This window comes from Belonocnema kinseyi, chromosome 3, assembly GCF_010883055.1.
Source record: "Belonocnema kinseyi isolate 2016_QV_RU_SX_M_011 chromosome 3, B_treatae_v1, whole genome shotgun sequence".
Taxonomy (NCBI): Eukaryota; Metazoa; Arthropoda; class Insecta; order Hymenoptera; family Cynipidae; genus Belonocnema; species Belonocnema kinseyi.
Window position 1 is genome coordinate 102,641,940 of NC_046659.1, and position 22,560 is coordinate 102,664,499.

The window sequence follows — 22,560 nt, forward strand, 5'->3', positions numbered from 1 at the left end:
TTTGATTAACGATAATAAGCTTTAATTATATTTCAATCTACTCCCCAAAATATTAGAGGAATATTCCTTTCAGAATTTTATATAAAACTCCACAATTAATTAATTCAAAATACTAATTTTAAATATTGTTTATTAATTTATTTACAATAATCAAAATCTTAATTATTGGCATATTTTCATTATTGTATTTCACTGGTAATCTAATACAAACAATACTTCGCTAGACATTTTTTTTCTCTGATAAAATATCAAAGTTGGGGATTTGTTTATAAAATTTATCATTTACTGTAATAGTTCTTGATTATCTATTTATTAACTTCTTCCAATATTAGGAGATAAAATATCGGTTTTTAAAATTTTATTGAAGAAAATCCCGTTTAATTACTTTAGAATTCGAAAAATCAATATTGATTTATGAATTTGTTTACAACAATCACAATTTTATCATAGGCATGTTTACATTATTTGTTATTATTGGCGACCTGAGAGCAACAATATTTTGTAATACAAGATTTTTTCTTTAAGAGAATGTTCAATATGTGAATTTGCTTATAAAAATTGTTACATATTAATTATAATAATTTTTAATTGTCTGTTAATCTACTTCTCAAAATATCAAAAGAATAGTGATTTTAGAATCTCATATAAAAACCACGATTCATTACTTTACAATGCCAAATCTGAATATTCGTTTCATGTATTTGTTTACAACAATCACAATCTTAATTATATGCATATTTACATTATTTTTTATTACTGGTGATCTCGAAGCAACAGTATTTTGTAATAGTAGACTTTTTTCTTAAATATGGGCATTTGTTTATAAAATATATTACTAATTATAATAATTTTTAATTATCTATTAATCTACTTCTCAAAATATTAGAAGAATATTGTTTTCAGAAGCTCATATAAAAAAACGATTAATTACATTACAATGGCTATTCTGAATATTTGCTTATTATATTTGTTTATAAAAATCACTATTTCAATTATTGGCATATTTTTATTATTTTCTATCAATGGTAACTTAATACAAACAACATTTCTTTTTAAAAATTTTTCTCCAAGAAAATATCCAAGATGGGCATTTGTTTATAAAATGTGTTATAAATTACAATAATTTTCGTTTATTTATTAATTTACTTCACGAAGTATTAGAAGATTGGTTTTTATAATTTTATATTTAAAAATCCTGATTAATTTCTTTGACATTTCAGAAATTATTGTTTGTTTATAAATTTGGTTTACAACAATCATAATTTTAATTATAGGTATATTTTAATTTTAATTAGTTTGCATTAATAATGATCTGAAACCAACAATATTTTGTACTAAAAGATTTTTATTTATTTGCGAAAGTTTTTTCATCAAATTTGTTATTAACAAAAACTATTAATAATCATTTGTTAATCTACTTATTGAAAAATCAAAATACAATTTCCTTCGAACAATAAAAAGAAATTTAAAATAAGCAAATCCAAAAAAATGTAAATTTCTTTAAAAACTTGTTTATAAAAATCTTTATAAAAACAATTGATAATTAAAAACACGTTTTCATTGTTAAATAGCATTATAATGATAAATTACAATGGTCGCTTAGTATAAATCAATTTTATTCTTGAAGAAACCGATGCACGGAATTTTTTAACTATTTGTTGAAATACATTGTTTATCAAAATGAAATCAAATGTTAAGTAAAATTTTCGGAATAATTAATTCCATGCTAATTGATTTTGATGAATATTTGATATACTTATATAATTTTTTCAGAGATAAAAAATTATATTATTTAAAAGGTCAATTTTCCGTCGGTAATTGTTTATATATTGTTGAAAGCAAGAACAAAAAAATTAGCTCACGTTTCTTAACAATTTCATGTTGAGTATTTTGAATAAAATTTCAAAATCGGTTAGGAATTTATTTGAATAAACACTATGAGAAAACTCGCATTGTCCATTGTGTACTGGTACCCACTGAGATAGATTTTCTTTATTTTTTATTTATTTGGTCTTTTTTATTTTTATTATTATTAAATCGCAATAAACAATCAATTGTAAAAAAAATCACCAACGTTTCGGAATTCATACAGCACCCTTATCAAGACAAAAAAAATAACAACATAAAAAAATGAAAAAAAATATTTTAAAAAACCCGAAACAGGCAGGAAAAATATAATTTTTTTTCTATCTTTATTTCTTTTTTTGTCCTGATAAGGGTGCTGTATGAGTGCCGAAACGTTATGATTATTTTTTACAAATGTTTTTTTATTGTGGTTTGATGATAATAAAAATAAAAGACGAAAGAAATAAAAAAAGAGAAGGAAGGGGATTTGGTTGGTTGCCGTCTTATTTTACTTTCCTCTTGTTTATTTTTATCCAAAAAAGAAATTTTTTTATTTTGTTTTTTAGAAAAAATTGTTATCTTTTTTCGAATTTCAATACGAACATTTTATGGTGGTTCACCAAATTTGGTCGTTGGATTCTTGGTTTTATTTTCAGGAATTCTGCACATTAATTTAATTATTGGACGTTGAATAGGATTTTAAATTTGATTCTAATCTCATTTAAATTTCTTTAATTTTATTGGTTAGTGTTCAACTCACTTGCGATTTTTGGGTGACTGCCAGAGCAAACTCTTCATCCGGAGCTGGATCATCAGGGGTCATATTGACACCCCCTGAGGCCCCGTTGTTGATAAATTCGTTGAGGGGCCTCAAAGGTCCCCCCACTTCAGCCGGCCACTCTTCGATTGGACTACAGCTCCCCCCACCCTCGCGTTTCCCTGAAAAACAGAAAATCATTAATATTATTATTAGTATTATTTATTAATTTATTCTAAATTTTGATTCATTAGTTGAAGGGCAGTATTGCCTCCAAAAAGATCCCAAAAAATCTAATACATCGTTCTACTCAAGCAAGAAAAGTTCTCCTTCATTTTCTCGAAGCCTGATGAAATTTTTGATTCAAACTTTTTTTGTAACAATTCAGAAATTCAATATCTAGAAACAGAATTTTCAATTTTTTTAAATTAAAAATTGGATATTTCATTACACGTTAAAAATTAAAAAACGTGCCCCCCCCCCCAATCCTCGCGAGAAAACAAAATGTTCCCCTCCATTTCTTCAATGTATAATAATATTTATCAATCATAATTATGTTGTAAAAATTCGACAATTCAATTGCTAGAAAATACATTTTTTTAACTTTATTTTAAAATTGGATTTTATATCGTTGTCCAAATCTCATATTTCCTCGAAGCCTCATAATATTTTTTAATCAATCTTTTTTTGTATCAGTTCAGTGAGTTAATAGCTGCAAATTAAACAAAAAATTTTTTCAAATGGGAAATTGGATTTTTTATCAGTAACAAATTGAAAAAAGTACCCCTCGAGTGAAAAAATTCCATCTTCATTTTCTCAAAATCGAATAATAATTTTTAATCAAACTTGTTTTGTATTGATTCAGCAACTTAATAGCCATACAATAAATGATAAATTTCATAAGATAACCATTTCAGATTGACAAACGCGATATCTAGATTATTTCAGTATTTTTTACAAAAATTTCTATATTTAGCGACAAGAAAGTAAAATGCAAATAAAAAGTGTGTGGGATGTCAGCTTAATTGATGACGGGCAAATAGGGGAAAATTATAGAGGAGCCCTCGATGCTTGACAATATAACAATGGTCGTAAATTTCCTTCAAGGAAAGGTCTTCATTAAATATTTAATTGCCCTTTCAAGATCTCTTTAGATTATGAATATTTCTTACAAACATTTCACTTTCAATAAATAGTAATTTTTTGTGTGGGTTTGACAATTTTTCTAAAAGTGTTAAGCTTTTGTAAATGTGTAAAAATATTATGAAGGCGTGAAATTGAGGGTTCAGGATTCAATAAGGAGACAAGCGCTCGGAAACGCTAAAAATACTGTCCAAGCGTATCGTGATATCCTAATTTTAAAATTGGAAAATTAGGTTCTTTAAAATATGGGTTTTTTAGAGAATGACATGGCGGAAAATTGTCGAAACTTGTAGATATATTTTGAAATTATAATAATATTTTGAAATTTTTTCAAATTTTCTTCAAAATCAATGTTTCAAAATAACTATTCCAGGAGTCTCAAGAAAGCTTTTTATTTTCTTGGAACATTTTAAACTTCTTAAAAAGAAATCTGTTTCAACTTAAGATCATTTTTTAATCATTTTTAAAACTTTAAAAACCTACTAAATATCTTTAAATAATTTTCGAATTCGTCCAAAATTTTTCTTGAACTTCTGAAAAATTAAAATACTTGCCTTCAAATCTTACAGATTCTCTTTTGACAATTTTGGAAGTCCTTTTAAATGCTTAAAATTTTTTTAATTACTTAAAAATTTATTTTTCAAAATACAAAATCAGTTTAAATTATTCCATAATATATGATAACATTTTTGATTATCGTGAAACCTTTTACTTTTTTAAAATAAATTTTTGTAATCTTCCTAATTAAAACATTTGGCTTCAGGATTTTTCCAATTCATTTTCAAAATTTTAGAAAATAGGTTGAAATATTTGGAAAATTTTCTCAATTTTCTCTTCAGATTTTTTTTAAAAATAAAAAATCAGTTTAAATTTACCCAGGAATTTTAGAAAGTTTTTTTTATTATCTTGAAGACTTTTAAACTTTGTGAAAAGCTTCGAAATGTTGTTTGGAATATTCCAAAATTTACATTTTCTTCAAAAAATCTTAAAATATTTTTAAGTTTGCAATTATTTTTTTAACTATTTCCAAAACTTTAAAACCTTTTAAATATATTTTTAAATTATTCATATTTTTCCAAAAATTTTCTGAAAATTTCGAAAAATTACAAAAATTGCCTTAATTTAATATATATATTCGATTGAAATTATTTTTAAAAATAAAAAATCAGTTTAAAGAATATAAATTTTGAACCATGTTTCTGAAATATTTAAAAATTTTAAATTAATTTTGAATCGTTTATAATTTCGAAACTTCTTACACTTACTTGGATTTTTTATAAATCTTTGTAATCTTGCTAATGGAAAGATTTTGCTTGAAAATCTTTCCTATTCTATCTCGAAATTTTAGAAAACGAATAAAAATCTTTTGCAATCTTCGTGAACTTTCTCTTGAAAATTTTTTTCGAACACAAACATCAGTTTACATTTCCCCGCAAATTTTATGACATTTTTTATTATCTTGAAACCTTTTAAAATTATTAAAAAAGTTTCTTTATTTTCAAAATCTTCAAAAATCCGCTAATTACATTTTGTTTATCAAAATGCTAAACAAATTTTTTACATTAATTATTTTTATTAAATATATTATTAAGATAACCTTACATTTCGCATAAAGTTGAAGTTTGTAGAATTTTTTAAGTGGAAAAAAAAGAAAAAATCATCCAATCAAGAACCAGGGTTATCCAACCACAAGAGTTTTTAATTGTTTCGAGTTATTTCGAGTTATTTCGAGATGTTTCGAGAATTAATCGAAAATGACATCAGGTGCTCTTTTATAATTGGATTAACATTTTTTAATTTAAAAATTTCGATATCACGAGACGCTTATTCAATACTTTTTATTGTCTTCGAGCGCTCGTCCAGTTATTGCATCCGGACCCTCAATTTTGTAAAGGTGTGAAAATTTGTCTGAAATTTTCAGGATATAATTTATTTTTTGGAATGGATGCTTTTAATGTGTCCCCTAAAGGTTTTACATTTATCTTTCACTTTCTTCTTTATATTCCTTCACACACTCCCCACACACTTACTTGGTAGGGGAAAGGGGACCTACAGTTTAAGGTGGGTTCCGAACCACCAAGAGCAACAGATTTAAGTACTTAGAGAAAAAACCTTTTTCTGTAGAGGTACCGGTCCCACGACTCTCCGGAGATGAACACTAGCCTTGCTAGGCTAGTGTTCACCGCATGGGCCGCCGAGGCTCTTCCACAGAGAGTGCAAGGCGGGAATCGAACCCGAAAGCCGACGGAGTGGGTCCAAAGCCTACGCTTTAGCCCCCACGACCATCTTCCCACTATTATAATTTATTTGTTTGGATTGCATTTATTGATGATAAATTGTTAGACACTTTGAGACATAGTATAATTATTATGCAGCTATTCAGACTGTTTACTTGACCTCGGTCTGAAAGTTGTTGCACGACCTGGCGCATGCATAAAATTGCATGTCGCGTGTACGTTATGTGTATTTCCTCGCTTCACCAATCAGTGTTCAAGTAAACCTGCAGAGGTAAATGTCACTTGAAGTTAATTGATGGAACAGCCATGTGTGCATTCTGAATGAATAGCATGGTCTTCTATTCCAAAACATTTACGAGAATTAAATCAATCTCAACAGCTGTACGTCCCTGCCAGACTGCATGCAAAAATAATGTCGCCGCAGTTCAAAACTGCAAAATACAGAATTTGCGAAACTACGATTATTTTATTTTTTTATTTTGGAGAAGATTGGTATATTTAAAAACAAATAGGCATTAGCTAAAGTAATATTTTTCAGTCACATTTTTAATCAAAAAATATGAAACTTTTTTACCGGAAAAAATTAATTTTCAAACCAAAAGAACGAATTTTTAATAAAAAAGTTTATTTTCAACCAAATTTGGATTTTTCACCAAAATAACTAAATTTTGAAGAACAAAATGAATTTTCAAAGATATGGTTAAATTCCCTTACCGAAAATAATGATTTTAAGCAAAAAAGTTATTTAAAAAAAAGAGTTGAATTTTTTACCAAAATAAATTAGAACTTTTTACTAAACATTTTTAAACTAAAATGTCGAATTTTGAAACAAAAAAAAAAAGTTACCCAGAATTGTTGCATTTTCGATCGAAGAAGGCCAACTATAATGAATTCTCAACGAAAAATATAATAGTTGATATTATTTCAACAAAAAAAGATTAATTTTAAATTTAACACAGTTGAATTCAACTAAAAAAAAAAGATTTTTTAAATAAAAGAGGTAAATTTCGAAACGAAATAGCCGCATTTCTAAACCGAAACTGAATTTGTTATGAAATGGTTGACATTTCTTACCGAAAGTATTAATTTGAACCAAAAAAGTTATTTTTCAAAAAAAAAATTGAATTTTCAACCACTTTCAAACCAAAAAGACAAGTTTTTATTAAAAGTGTTGAATTTCTAACAAAAAAGTTAATTATCAACCAAACAGTTCAATTTTCTAACAAAATATTTGAACAATTTCTCAAAAAAATAAATAAATAAATCTGAAACAAAATAGTTAATCTTCAAACGAAGTGATGAATTTTTACCTAAAATTATAAGTTTTTCACCTATCAACTGAATTTTTAACAAAGTAGATCAAATTTCAACCAAGTAGTTACATTTTCAGTCGGAAAAGACAAATTAAAAAAAAAATAGCTGAACATTCTTCAGACATTTTTTTCACAAAAAAAAGAGTTGAACCTTTAACAAAAGTGTTTATTGTCTATTAAAAAACTAAAAATTTGCACGTTCAACTAAAATATGCAGTTAAATTCATAGTTGCATTCATAATTGAATTGAACCAAAGAAGACAAATTTTCAAGAAAATAGATGAATCCTGAACCAAAGCAAAGTAATTGTCTATCAAAATAGTTGAATTTTCAACCAAATCAAATTTTATTTTTTGTTATTAAAAGAGATTAATCTTGAAATGACAAAGCCGAATTTTAAACCAAGGATGAAAAAAATCCACTTAATTGATAAATTTTTAAACCAAAAAGACGAATTTTCTACAAAAAAAGTTGCATTTTCTAATCGAAAAATTGAATTTTTAACAAAACAAAACAAAAAAACTTTCTAACCAAATAATATAGTTAAAATTTAAAACAAAAATTCTTGAATTTTAAAACATAATAGACAAATTTAAAAAGAAATTAGTTTCAGATATTATTTCAGCCAAAGGATATTTTAATTTTAAATCAAGCACAGTTGCATCCAACCAAAAAATAAAAGAAAAAAGAATGTTCAACAAAGTAGCCGAGTCCCCAACCAAATCAAGTTAATTTTCCACAAAATAATTAAGCTTTCAACCAAAATAAATTAGATTTTTTTACCAGAAGCGATCAATTTTGAAACGAAGATTTCGAGTTTTGAAACAATAAAAAAAAGTTTTCACAGAATTGCTGTATTTTCAAGCCACGAAGGCCAACCAAATAAGATGAATTCTCAACGAAAAATATAATATTCGACATTATTTCAACCAACAAAAGAGTTTGATTTGAAGTTTTCATAGTTTTATTTAATCAAAAAATTGTATTTTTTTAATCAAAGAGATACATTTTGAAACCAAGAAGCCGAATTTTAACCCAAGAAAAAAATGTTTACTCTATTGTTGAATTTTGAAGTCAAACAGATGAATTTTCTACCCATGACTAATCTATCAAAAGAGATGAAATTTTGAACCAAGCAGATTAATTTTGTAACGAAAGACTAATTTTCATGAAAAAAAAAAATTCTTGAAAATATAATCAAGAACCCAAAGACCAAATTTGGACAACCACTACAAAATGTTCCCATTGGAATCTGGAAAATAAAAAGAAAAGAAGTCTCCCCCTCCCTTCTCCCTAAAAAAGAAAAAAAGAAGAAAAGAAAATTATTTATCTTTACTTTGGACAAAAATAAAAAGGAGGAAAGAAAAATGAGAAGGCAAATTCTATTCAAGAAAAAAAGTATCCCTACATTTTAATGAAATAGATATTTTTTTAAAAAGAATTTTCAACACAGTATTGGTAGTAATACGAGGCTCTGTAATTTGATTTTCTTTAAAATTTAGTTGACATACTTTAATATAAATTTTTTAGCATCCCCATAAACAAATCGCCATGATAATTTTGTAAAAGAAATTTCAAAATTTTGTGAAAGATTTTTCAAAATTTTCTGACACTATAGAAGTGTTAAAATTTATAGCAAATATTAATGATCAGGGAAAATGAAAAATTGTTCAGGGACACCAAATTTTTATTTTCCCTGATCATTAATATTTAAAGATCACAATCGTAATCTTTTAATATTTTTAACATACAATTAGCCTAATTCCACAAATCCATAATCCTTAATTAGCATATATAAATAACGTGAGCCTAAAGGGGGGGGGGGGTCTTTAATCTGATCACGTGTTTTTTTAATTATAAATTTATTTTTCCAAAAGACTATAAAAAGCAAAATTTCGAACTAATTAACCTTCTTACGCAACAAATCACATGAAATGGAAAATCAGAGAAAAATATTTTTTTCAGTCTTATTAAAAGTCTCAATGTACAATTAAAAAATGGTCTTCTGACATTAACAACTCAGCAAAAGTATGATTTTATTATAATGTACGATGAACAAACAGCCTCTCTTTGGGAAAAACCAGTGTTCAAATCAATCATATATTTCACACGTACAGAAGCATCAATCAATAAAAGCGTTCGAATAAAAAAAAAAAGAAGATAAGAGAAATATTTAGTTTAATTGAAATTCGCAATCGTACGTTTCACAACTTAAATGATTAATCAAATATAAGCTTTGATAAAAAATAAATAGCACATTTTATACTTAAAAAACATTGGTACAAATCAAGGACACTTTACAATAAAAAAAATAATAGAAGTCCTCTCTTTAGGATTAAAGCAATACTTAATTCAATCAAAAAGAACAATAGACAATTTTAATATTTCAAACATTAATCAAAAGACGCTTTGGTTTAATGACATTTTACAAATTGGATAATAATTTTAATTTACAATCAATAATACAATATCAATCAATAATAAAATCACTTTAATCCAAAAAACAACCTGCGCTCTATCTTTTGGATAAGAGCAATATTCACTTTAATCGAAAGAAAAAATTTAGTTAATTTCCCCGAGGGGCCATTCGATTTGAAAAAAGGTGAATCTTTGCCGACGATTGCATTTGATTTTATATGAGTTAATTTAATTTCACTAGTAGTATTCAAAAGTACGATCTACTGGTTAGAGGGAAATATTTCTTTGAATGAATGAAATAAATATTAATTGAAGAAGAAAAACAAAACATTTTACATTAAATGTATGACTGATTGTTCCAAATGAATGCATCACGATTGGAAATGAAAATTTCTTTGAAAATAAAAAATGTGAATTGATGGATAGAAATATATTTTAAAGTCAAGCAGATAAGATATTTTATAGGCTCAAAAAACTGTTTCCCCACATCAAATTTTTTAATATTTGCACCAAAAAAATATCCCACTGACATTTTTTTGAGAATTGTTTATATTTTCAAATAAACCTTTATTAAATAAAACAATACCACAAGTCTAATGAAACCATCGTATTCCTGAGTATATTTCCGATTGATTTAAAAAATGTTTTCAATTAACGAATTACAGCCTAATATACAGTCGCTCAAAGTTTACAGGTTAGGCTAACCCATGCCTGAACGGAACGTAACATTTTTATATTCCGTACTCTAAGGGTAAAGAGATATTTAGAAATTTTGAAAATGTTACAACTTGATTAAAAACTTAAAAAGATTTTTAAGAATTTAAAACAAATTATAAAAGTGTGAAGATTAAAATAGAATTTTTTGATGCCATTGAACGATTTTAAAATGTTTTAAGATAATAAAAACAAAAGCTCGAAATTCCTGTAAAAATTGCAAATGATGTTTCATTTTGAAAAAATTAATTTTAAGAGAATATTTGGAATGATCATAAAAAAAGAAAAAAAATGATAACGAATAAATAAAAATAACTAATTATCAATTTAGAAAAAATTGAGTGAGTTAAAAAGATATATAACGGTTTTGTGATGACTTGAAAATAGTTTAAAATCTCACAGGATTTAAATTTTATTTTTAGATTTTTGAAGATTTTAGAGAAAAAATTTGGAAGGTTTGGGAGCATTTAAAAGGCTTCAAAGGGACAAAAAAATTATTCAAGTTTACGAAGAAAATTGAAAATGATTTTTATTCTGAATAATTCATTTTAAGGGAATCTTTTTTTTAGTGAAAAGATTTTCAAAATTGTCAAAAAAGAATCTGTAAGATTTGAAGGCAATTTTTTTAATTTTGAAGGATTTTTAGATAACTTTAGAAAAATTTTGCATAATTTTCATAAATATTTAGGAGTTAACAAAATTGGAAGCGTTTTAAGGATTTTGCAATGTTTAACGATAATACAACAATTTTCATAAAATAGCTTTAAAAAGTTTAAAAAAAACACAAGTTTTGATAAATTAATAATAATTGAACAATTGTTAATTTTTACGACTTAAAATAAAATAAATTTATATTCTAATTTAAAAAGTTATCAGTACAAAAATATAAAATCTTTCAGCATTTATTGTTTTTGAATTGAATATGATGACTTGGATTAAAAAAATTAGAATCTTCAAACTGTACAACTTATAGTATTATAAATTTGGTAATTTCACAACTTAACGGCATTTAATTTAAAATTGTTTACTTAAAAGTGTCACAAGCTTCTATTTTATATGCGTCAATTATTGAGCGTTTTATTCAAAAAAATCTTAACGTTAATTTTAAAAGTTAAAAACCTAAAATGGTTCCTCCTTGACTGTTTTAATTTAAATTTCAGTTTTTATACCTTTAAATGAAAGTACCAATGATAATAAATACTACAATAACTAATGATCCTGTAGTAGACAATCATTAATTTAAAATACTAGCATACGTAAAACAATTATTTTAATTTAATTAATAGTTAGGACACTATATCTGTTAATAACTTAAAATTATAAATAATTATTTTAGGTATATTTGTGCTTTTAAAGCGATTATCTACTGTATACTGTCAAAACTAGATATCTTTTTTTTCGTATTCTGTTTTGGAATAGGATAACTTTAACACTTTAACGGTAAAAATCCCCCCCCCCTCTTACTGCACGTAATTTTTATTTTCCAGAAATGTTTTGCTAGTTATTGCTAGTAGAATAAGAGAGAGTGTCAGAAAACTTTATTTTCAAAATTCCCTGATTTTTTCTTGACTAATTTTTCATTTTCCTTCATCATTAATATTCAAGTACCAGCATTTTAATTTTGTAATATTTTTAATATAGAATATTTTATAAACGGAATAAAACAGTTTTACGATACAAATTAAAATTTTTGACTATAATTAATTTATTTTAAACAAAAAAAAATGGCTTTTCTACTTCAAAAGATGACTTTTTAACAAAATACTTGAATTTTCAACGGAATAATTAAAATTTGTACATAATTGTTTAATTTTTAACCGAAAGAGCTAATTTCGTACCAAAAAAGTGTCATAGTTTATATTTAAATCAAAAAGACGAATTTTAAACAAATAAAGATTTTTACTTAAGACAGAAATAAAATTTCATCTAAATTATTGAACCTTCAAGCCAAAAGACAAGTTTTCTCTACAAAATTTGAATTTTTAAACCAAAATATGACTTCAGAAGAAAATTAATTTTCCACGAAACTCATTCACTTTTACCCAACAAACATGAAATTACAAATCAAGAAAATGATTTTTTTGATTAAAAAATAAGAATCTTCAACAAAAAAAGATCAATTAAAGAAAACAATAAAGTTAAAAAATTAATTTTATACCAAGAAAATTATTTTTTACTAAAAAATGAGAATTTTCAACCAAAAAAGATCAATTCAAAATAAATGGAAAATTTAAAAAAATGAAGTTTAAACTAAGAAAAGGAACTTTTCGAATAAGCAGTTAAATTTTCAAGCAAAATTAAACGAAATCTTTCAAACAAACTACTTAAAATTGAAGCAAAGAAGAAGAATTTTTAATCAAAAAGTTACATGGTCTGAAAAAAATTATATTTCTACCAATACAAATAAATTTTTAAAACAAAAAGATAAAACTTCAAAAAACTAGTGCAATTTTCTGTTAAAAAAAAATTCTGTTAATTTTGCATTATAAAAATATGAATTTTTAAAAAAGAAATAAGTTTCTACGAAAAAAATGGGATATTTAATACAAAAAGACGATTTTTTCAAACTAAAAAGGATGAATTTTTAATAAAATAGTTGGATTCTTTTTCAAGTAGTTTTGTTTTTATCAAAGAAAGATTAAATTTGTATTAAAACAGATGAATTTTTAATAAAAAACAAAAAACAAATTTTTAATGTTGAACTTTTATCCAGAAAAAGATTGCAGTTCATTTTTCAACAACAAAATATAAACTTTTTACGAAATAGTTATATTTTTAACAAATTATTTTAATTTTTAAGCAAACAGTTTCATTTTTATAAAAAAGATCAAATCTCTCTTAAACCAGAGTAATTTTGTATTTTAAAAGAAATTTCAAAAAAAGTTACATTTTTATTCAGAAAAGAAGTCAGTCCTTGTTTTAACACTAAAATAATTAATTCAAACAAAAGATACATTTTTAACAAAACAGCAGAATTCTTAACGAAAAAGTATGATTTTTCAACAAAATTGTTGAATTATCAACAAGATAGTTGCATTTTTATCCAAGGAAGATGTAATTTCTGGTAGAGCAGGTGAATTTTAAAATCAAAAAGACAAACTTTTAAAAAAGTGGTTGAATTTTCAACCGGACAGTTGCATTTTTGTTTAAGAAAGATAAAATTTCTTCTTCAACAGATGAATTAAAATTTTTTGTAAAGAATAGTTAGATTTTTATCCAAAGAAGATTTTAGTTCACTTTCTAAAATCAAAACTAGAAAAGTAAAAACAATAAGGTAATTTTCTGCTAAATATTTACATTTTTTTACCGAAAAGTAGAATTTCTTAACAAGATTGTTAAATTTTTAAACGAAAAAGTTATATTTTTGTCCAAGACCCCAAGAAAAATTAAAATTCTTCTAAAATAGGTGAATTTTTAAATGAAATTTTCAAAACAAATAGTTTTATTTTCATTTAAATATATTTTAATTGAATTTTCAAAACAAAAATAGGAACTTTAAACAAAATTTTAATTTTCTAGGCAATACGAAAGATGAACTTTTAAATGAAAAAGACAAATTTGTAGAAAAAATAGTTTTAAACCAAAAAAGATTTCAGTTTACTTATTAGCAACAAAATATGAATTTTAAACAAAAGTTTAATTCTCTACGATAAGAGCTGCATTTTTGACCAGAAAAGACGAATTTTTAACAAAACAGTTAAATTTGCAACCAAAAAGGATATCTATCCAAAAAAATTGTCAAGTACGGCCCCTGATAAAAAGAATAATAAAATTATTTTCTGTGAGATAAGAGCAATATTAAATTTGATAGTAAGCTAAATCCTTAAAAAAATACGTTTTGCTCTTTAAACATCGGTATGAACCAATAATAAATTTTAATAAAAAAACAATAAATAAAAATAATATGAGCCCCATCTTTAAAATAAGAACACATAGGATTTGCTATTGAAGTTTGATTCAGGTTGTGAGACCCAGAGTGGTACTAATTCGAGGGTTTCTTATAATTTTTCGTTACTTGAGAAAAAGTTAGTTTAATTTTTAATAAATAATATTGTTGTACCAATCCTTCAAAGTGCTCTTTGAAACCTTTTATTTCTTTGTCAATGGTAATATTTATGCGATTTGTGAAAAATTTTTTTTTACGGATTTAGGTGTATTTGAATTTTTTCTTAAAATAAAAATGTACTTTAAACTCATATAACTTTTGACCTAATTAAGATAATTTAGATTTCTTTTCAGAATCTGATAGATTTTATCGTCTTCTTTCGAAATTCACGAGAAAATGTTAAAAGTATTGAAAAATTAACAAAATTGCGTTGGTTTTTCTGAAAATACTAAAAGTCCATTTTCTCAACAAAAAAACACACTCATATTTTTTGTCAATTTTTTGTTGATTTTGTGGCCAGGAGATTTTTTTTTATAAAATCGAATTCCCGAATTTTTCTCGAAAACAACAATAGATACGAAAAAATATTTAAAAAAGTATTTTGTACATTTAAGAGAGTTCAACAAAAAATTCTTTTACTCCTTTTTGATATCCTGCACCATTTCCAAGAAAAATACAAAAATTTAATTTGAATAAGCAAAAAAATTCTCTTCTCTCTTGGCTTATGGAAATACCAGCCATTTTTCTTCAATATTTAAGAAAAATATATGTTCGTATAAGGAAAACTTCCAGTGAGTTTTACGTGGGCTATGTTGCTACTGATTACAATCTAAGGAATCCACACTTGGAAGCCATCAGCGATGCTAAAAGTTTCGTGACTGAAGTTTAAAATTACTTTCCTGCTGTTATACTAATTTTACTTTCTACACAAGATTTAAAATTTTTTCAAAAATCCCGGGAATACAAAAATGTCACATGTGGAAGATGGAAATTTATAAAGGTGATATCAAAGCTGCTTTCATGGGCAAAACTGCTAAACACGATTGGACTCTTAAATTATCTACAACCGACAGTCTGTATAAATAAACGGATAATAAAAATCTGAAAATGTGGGCCCAGGTATTATTTATTTTTTAAACTGAAATTCAAACGAAGTTTTTGTAAATTATTGAAAAATATCTGGATAAATGTGACATATATTTAAATATATATTAATTAAACAATTTTATAGTCAAACAATTTCTTCTCTTAGAATTATTGTTGTAACTTAAATTGCTTCGGCAATAAATTTGAAAATTGGATTTGATAAAAATAATTTTCTAACGAAAAAAGTTATTTAGCCCGCATAAAACTCACCAAATATTTTCCTCATGAAAATACAAATTTAACGAAAAATTTGTAAACAATGTAAATGTGGTTTTTTTTTAGAAAATCGACTTTTAGTATAATCCGTACAAAATTTTTTTTTCACAAAACGCAAAAATACGTATCGCCTAATTTCCTATAAAAACAGCATATCTCGTCCCCGAGAGATTCTGCAACTTCAAGTATAGAACCTGCTTCATTTCAAGTGAATTCGATCAACGAAAATTTTAAATACATTTTTATCAAAAAGACACTCCAAATTTTCGTGGTCACTAAGAAGAACAAATAGTGATATGCCAAACTTTCAAGTAAACCCTCAGCTTCAATTGGACCGGGGCTTATTGTCACATCGAATTTAATTGCATAAAAAGTGTTGCCCAAACTTTGTTTAGGTAAAATATTTTTTTAAAAGTACACATTTAAGAAAATATAAAGTACCTATATTCCTGAAAAATATGCTTAATCTACAGTTCTTAAAAACGCAGAGAGTAAAATTTAACTTACTGCAGAAGAAAATATTCAACTTGATTTTCTGTCAGCGCTGCTTATGCGATCGCTACACTTTTAAAATAGCAAGAGTCAACATACACAGACACGTTTTGGAAATGACTAGCGCTGTTCGCTAGTTATTACTTCTTTAAATAAAGCCAATGTGACAAAGTGCCCCGGTCCACCCTACCATTATGGAAAATTGATCTTTTGATGGTTAAGCGCCACCCTAACATTTCTTCACTCCTTTCTGAAGATCTAGAACTTTCTGAAGATTTGATGATTTATTAATTGCCGATCTTGTTGATCTCAATCTAGATAGTGTAATCAGTAGATGACCAGCAGGTATATAAAAAAAAAACTAAATAAAACGAAATTTCGAGGTTTTGTAAAATTAATTAGGGCCAGCATTTCTCGGACCCTTCATGCAACGCAGCGGCTTGATTCCCCTTTGAAGATATTAATCAGGCAACGTGTACTAAATAAGATCAACTCAGGACAATCGGGAACACGACCTTGGCATTATGAAGGCAACCCAAGACAGAATTTATATTACAGTTCTCAATTCTAGGACTGAGTTACTGTTTCCTTGCTAAGATCGATTATCGCATGCAATAAGATCAAGATCAATCCGTTAGAAAAAGGGAACTTACAACAAATTACATTATCACTGCTTTATCAAATAACTATGCTTTCCTCTTTTCACCTTAATTGATTGATGCACATGAATATTCATTTCCCAAATTCTATTTTCTTAATATTTATTTTATCTTAAATAATTCGAGTGAAAGGCAATTAGCTACAAATTTTATTTATTTTAATTGCTAGTTGATGTATTTTTTCCGAAAATTCTGTGGCTGTGGGTGCCGAATTTTCGGTACAAATAGCCAGATTTTGTTGGTACAAACAGTGCTGGAAAAGGGTTAGTTACATTTTCAAAGAAAAAGGATAAATTATCAAGAGAAAAAGTAAAGCTTCATATTTTAACGAAGAAAAGAATTTTATTTTTATTTAAAAAGAGTTAAATTAAACAAAAAGACCAATTTTCAACAAAATGGTTAAATTCGGAATCAAAACTGATTTGTCAGTCGATAAAGAAAAAAAAGTTGCATCCAAAATATTAAACTTTCAAGCCAACAAACTGAGCTTTCTAGAAAGCAGTTGATTTTTAAGGAATAATTGAATTTTTAATTGAAAAGATGAATTTTCAAGCAAATAGTTGAATTTGCAAAATAAAAAGGTCAATTGTTGACCAAAAATATCGCAGCCAATCTCAGAAAACTTAATTAAAACCGATAAGATTTATTTATTACTGAAAAATACGAATTCTAAACAAAATACATAAATTTTTTACCAAATAGTTTCCTTTTTATCCAAGAAGATTACATTTCTAGAAAAAAAAACGAATTTTTAACTAAATGTATAAATTTCTGACCAAATAGTTAAATTTTCATACGAAAAGAATGATTTTCTACAAAAAGGGGAATTTTCAACAAACTATATAAATTTTTAATCAAATAGTTGAATTTTCAAATTAAACACATAAATTTTTACCAAAAATGTAATAGTTTAATTTTTATTCAAAAATCCGATTTTTAATTAAATTGTAATTGAATCAACTAATTAAAAAAAAATTTCTAATTGAAACAATTTAATTTAATAATGAAAGAATTTTCTTCGAAACAATTGAACTTTCAATCTGAAAAGATGAAGTTTTAACATAGTAGTTTAATTTCAACTAAATTGTTAATCTTTTAGTTAAAGAATAATTTCTTAACCCAGCAAAGAATTTTCAACAATCATGTTTAATTTTTAAACTTACAGATGAAATTTCTACTAAAATTATGAATATTGAACACAATAAAATTAATTTCCAGGAAAATAATTCATCTGTGGAATGTAATTTTAAAAAATATAAATTTTCAACAAAATACATTAATTTATAATCAAACAATTAACTTTCCAACCAAAAATATTGATTGTGTCTCAAAATAGACGAATTTCAATAAATTGCATAAATTTTTTATCGAATAGTTGAATTTCGAAAGTAAAAAGATGGAGTTTGAACTAAAAATAGACAAGTTATATTTTCATCAACATAAACTTATTTTCAATTAAAAGCAATTTGTTGTTGTCTATAAAACAGTTGAATTTTTCATCCAAAATATGAAGAATTAGCATATAGTTCATTTTGAACAATAATAGTTTAAATTTTTGTCGGAAAATTAATTTTTAACCTAAATAAAAATTTCACCCATTTATTTTAATTTATAACCAAACAATAAAATTTTTAACTAAACTAATGCATCTTCAACAAAAAAAAAATGAATTTTCCAGAAATTAGTTTAATTCCCAACCATTGAGTTGAATTTTTAACCTTAAAAAAAATTCCAACAAAACATTTGAATTTCCAATCTGAAAATATAAATATTCAACAAAATGTTTAATTTTCAACCAAATAGTTAAATTTTTAGTTGATGAATTAATTTTTGACCTAACAAGCAATTTTTAACCGAGCATTTTAGTTTTTAGTCTAAAAGATGAGTTTTCTAATCAAAATATGAATCTTAAAAAAATGAATTTTCTAAAGATTTATTATAAAATAAATAAAAATGTCAAATAACTAATTATTTTTTGGGTTGCTTTGCTTATTTGAATTAAATTCATATAAATATAATTTTCCTAGGTATCTCGAGAAAGTTTAAAAAGATTTCTTGAAATTTCAGATAAGTTGAAAATATATGTAGAAAATTTCTAAGAAGTTTTTATAGAGGATTTTATAAAACTTGGACAAAATTTTTGTCAGTTTAAAGATATTAAAAAACTGTTGACGTTTGAAAAAATTTAAAAATATTTGATAAATTATCGGTACTCTGTAAAAGTTTCAAAATATTTTTGATCCCTTCAAAATTTCAAAAATTCCTGAATATCATTTTAAAAGAACTTAATTTTAACTGTATTAACAGTTTATTTTTTGTTTTTTCAAAGTATAATTGATTTTTGAAATGATTCGATTTTTCCCTAAATTTTGAAGAAAATTTTGTGAAATTACAAAAAATTTTCTAGATCTTTTTTTACATTATTTAAAATCCTTGGTAATATGAACTGAATATCTTTGTCAATATTATTTTTAAATAAATTCTCTAAAATAAAAAAATACTTTAAAATTTTTTCCTGAAATCTTAAGAAAAATTTTTTATTCTTTTGAAACCTTCGAAATTTTCAAAATCTACCTTTTTTTTAATTTGTTGCAATCTTTTTGAGTATAAAATTATTATTTGTATGTTTTCAAACACTTCTAAAAATCTTTTAAACTTATTCAAATACTTCCTATAATTTTGTAGTTTTGCTTGATTGAAAATTTTGCTTTAAAATCTTGTACATTCTTTCCTGAAAATTGAGGAAATCATTGGAAACGTTTTAAAGTCTTTAAAAACATTTTCTTGAAATTAATTTTTCCAAACAAGCAATCAATTAAACTTTTTCCTGGAATCTTAAGAAAAACTTTTTATAACCTTCCCACCCTGAAAAATTCTTAAAAAGCTTCGAAATTTTATTTCAAAATGTTCAAACATCTACATTATGTCTACATTTTTTTGAAATCTTTCCAAATTTTAGACTTTTTTCTAATCTTTTTAAAACTTCTAAATCTTTGGAATATCACTTGAAATAATTTAAAGTTTTTTCAAATTGTTTTAGCTCTGCAAAAATTAAAATATTGCCTTTAAATTTTACAGATTCTTTTTTTTTGAAAATGCGTAATTGTCAATATTTTAAATGTAATTTTTCAATTCCTTTTCCTGCAATATCTTCTTTCAAACAGGCAGGCATAACAGTTTTTTACATTATTAAAAAAAAAAAAAAACAATAATGCACTGGAACTTGGATTCACCACCGGTTTCAGGGAAGGCTTTCGTGGCCTTTAGTGTAAATTCAGATCGACTTTCTAAGAATATCTCAAATTCGTGTTGATAACAAAAATAGCCAACCACGATTTAAAAATTGTTGAATAATATCAACGATATTTTTTATTATTCAACATTCACAGGCATAACTTATATTTTATTAAGAAGGATAATAATCAAGAAAAGGATTCAATATTTTAGCTAAGAAATTCTTGGATACTTAAAAGGCCATGAATCCAACGATCAAATTTTAGTGTTCGACGTTAAAGTGAAATTAAAATGTTGACTTATTTTCGATTTCATTCCTTAAATTTTAATATTCCCAATAGTACCGACTGGACAATTAGTCTTTACAATCCAACAGTACTTAAAATTAGGAGCGCTTGAGCCCTAAAATTTTAATTGAAATCAAATCCGTGTTAAAGACTTTCAAAATGATCTCTTTAAATCTTTTCTTATGCAATGTGATGGGAAGTTAAAATTAATGCGATTTAATAACTTTTACTATTGAAACTGAGAATTACAAAACAATCGAAGAAAATTTCGAAACTAGCAAATACTTTCCAAAAAAATAAAATTGCAAGCAATAGCACTAGGTGGTCAATGCAATAGACGCACAACGGATAAAACGTGCCACGTGCGCAGTGCTACGAAAAACGTTCACTGCGCACGTCACCGGCTCCACTGCAAAGAGCTCCAAGTTTCGCTTTATCGTCGATTTATAATTTTCGGTGACCGTATTCTCAATTCTTTGATTACTCATTTACTAAATTTCTTTTTCTAAATTAAATCAAAAGTTCTTTCCCATCAAAAAATGTTTTCAAGCTCTTTGCAAATGTTTTCTCTTCAATATGTAATCGAATGTGAGTACTTTAATTTATAAGGAGCGAATGTAAATGAGAGGTGTGAAAGTGGTAATTTTCTCTGAAGAAATTGTGACCTTACAATGTTGCACTTGGAGAAATTACCTGTAATATTTCTTTATGTGCTTGGAAAAAAATGGTATGTAACCTCTGAGAACGACGAGCGCATTATAACTGGCCGTGAGACCATATAAACATCGCGTGATTGCATCCATGCTTTCGTAATGCAGACTTTCCGTGGAAACATTGATCAAATAAGAAAGAAGATCATGCGCTTTTTATCTCAAAAACGATCATTCTGTTAGGAGATACCAAATTTTTCCCAAAATGAAAAAAGTTTAAATTTAATAAAAATTTATTTTGATTGTTTGATAAGCAAATATTTTTATAGATGCAATATTTGGTAGATTTAATGAAAAAACTTGATTAAATAAATTAAATATGGCGGAAAAACTGAATCCTCAAAATTTCCTCACATTTTCCAGACCAATTTTTTATTTTCCGTGATTATGTATATTCAAAGACCAAAATTTTATTTTCTTTTATCAACATACTGAACAATTTCAAATTTATTTAATAATTTTAACCAAAAGAGATTAATTTTCGACAAAATATTTGCATTTTTAACCCAATTGATAATTCCTTTCAAAGGACGTATTTTATATTCAAATAGACAAATTATCAACAAAACAGTTGAATTATCGAGCAAAACCTAAATTTACTTTTCAACAAAAAAATTACATTTTAAACGAAATAATCAATTTTTTAATAAAATAGTTGTATCTTTAAAGAAATACTATATTTTTCTATCTGCTTGGATACATTTTTAAAAACATAATCGAATTTTCAAACTGATAAGTTAAATTGTTAACAAAAAAAAGAATTATCAAAACAAAATATAATAGTTGATATTTTAAATAACAAAAAAAATCAATAAAATAGTACAAAATTTTAACTAATGGGTTGAATTTTTAAGAACATTATTAAATTTGCAATAAAATTGTTGAATATTAATCCCTCAAAGATAAATTTTCAACAATATTAATGAATTTTAAAACCGCCAAGTTGAAATTTTGCCAAAAAGATGGAGTTTCAATAAAAACGATAATATTTGCTATTTGAACAATTAAAAAATATTATAATTAAAATTTCTGCAGCGGAGAAGAGTTTTCAACAAAATAACTAAATTTCCAAAAAATACTTTAACTTTTAACCAAATTATTGAAATTATTTGATACAAATATGAATTTCGAACCAATGTTCGAATTTACAAATAAAAAAGATTAAACTTCGACCAAAGCCAACTTTATTTTCAACCAAAAAAGATAATTTTTTTACCGAAAAAGATTAATTTCCAACTAAATAGATCAATGTTCCCGTATGCATTCAAGAGGCAAAAGGTAAAAACTAGTTAATCTTATGTATTTTGACCCGCTGAATCCAATGGTAACGGTTAATTTTACGAGAAGTGGATAGGTTTTGTTTAAAACGCAATTGTTTAAACAAATAGAAAAAAATGGTTCTTCTTTATGGGACAAATTTTTTTTAGTAAATATGGATAATTCTAAGCATAAAAGTTCTCTTGCAACTTTTTTGTTAAATGCATATTTACAAAGTTATAAATT

The 22,560-nt window shown here is 25.3% G+C and overlaps 1 protein-coding gene across 5 annotated transcripts in view; it reads right to left on the reverse strand.

Moving 5' to 3' along the window:
* The window catches only part of LOC117169247, a 151,171-nt gene that overhangs the window by 100,122 nt on the left and 28,489 nt on the right, over positions 1 to 22,560 (reverse strand). For all 5 annotated transcript variants that reach the window (XM_033355520.1, XM_033355522.1, XM_033355523.1 and 2 more), the window contains exon 2: positions 2,606 to 2,784. In XM_033355520.1, coding sequence (XP_033211411.1) covers positions 2,606 to 2,668 — 63 coding nt within the window. In that variant the 5' untranslated portion in view covers positions 2,669 to 2,784. The remainder of the gene's footprint in view (positions 1 to 2,605; positions 2,785 to 22,560) is intronic.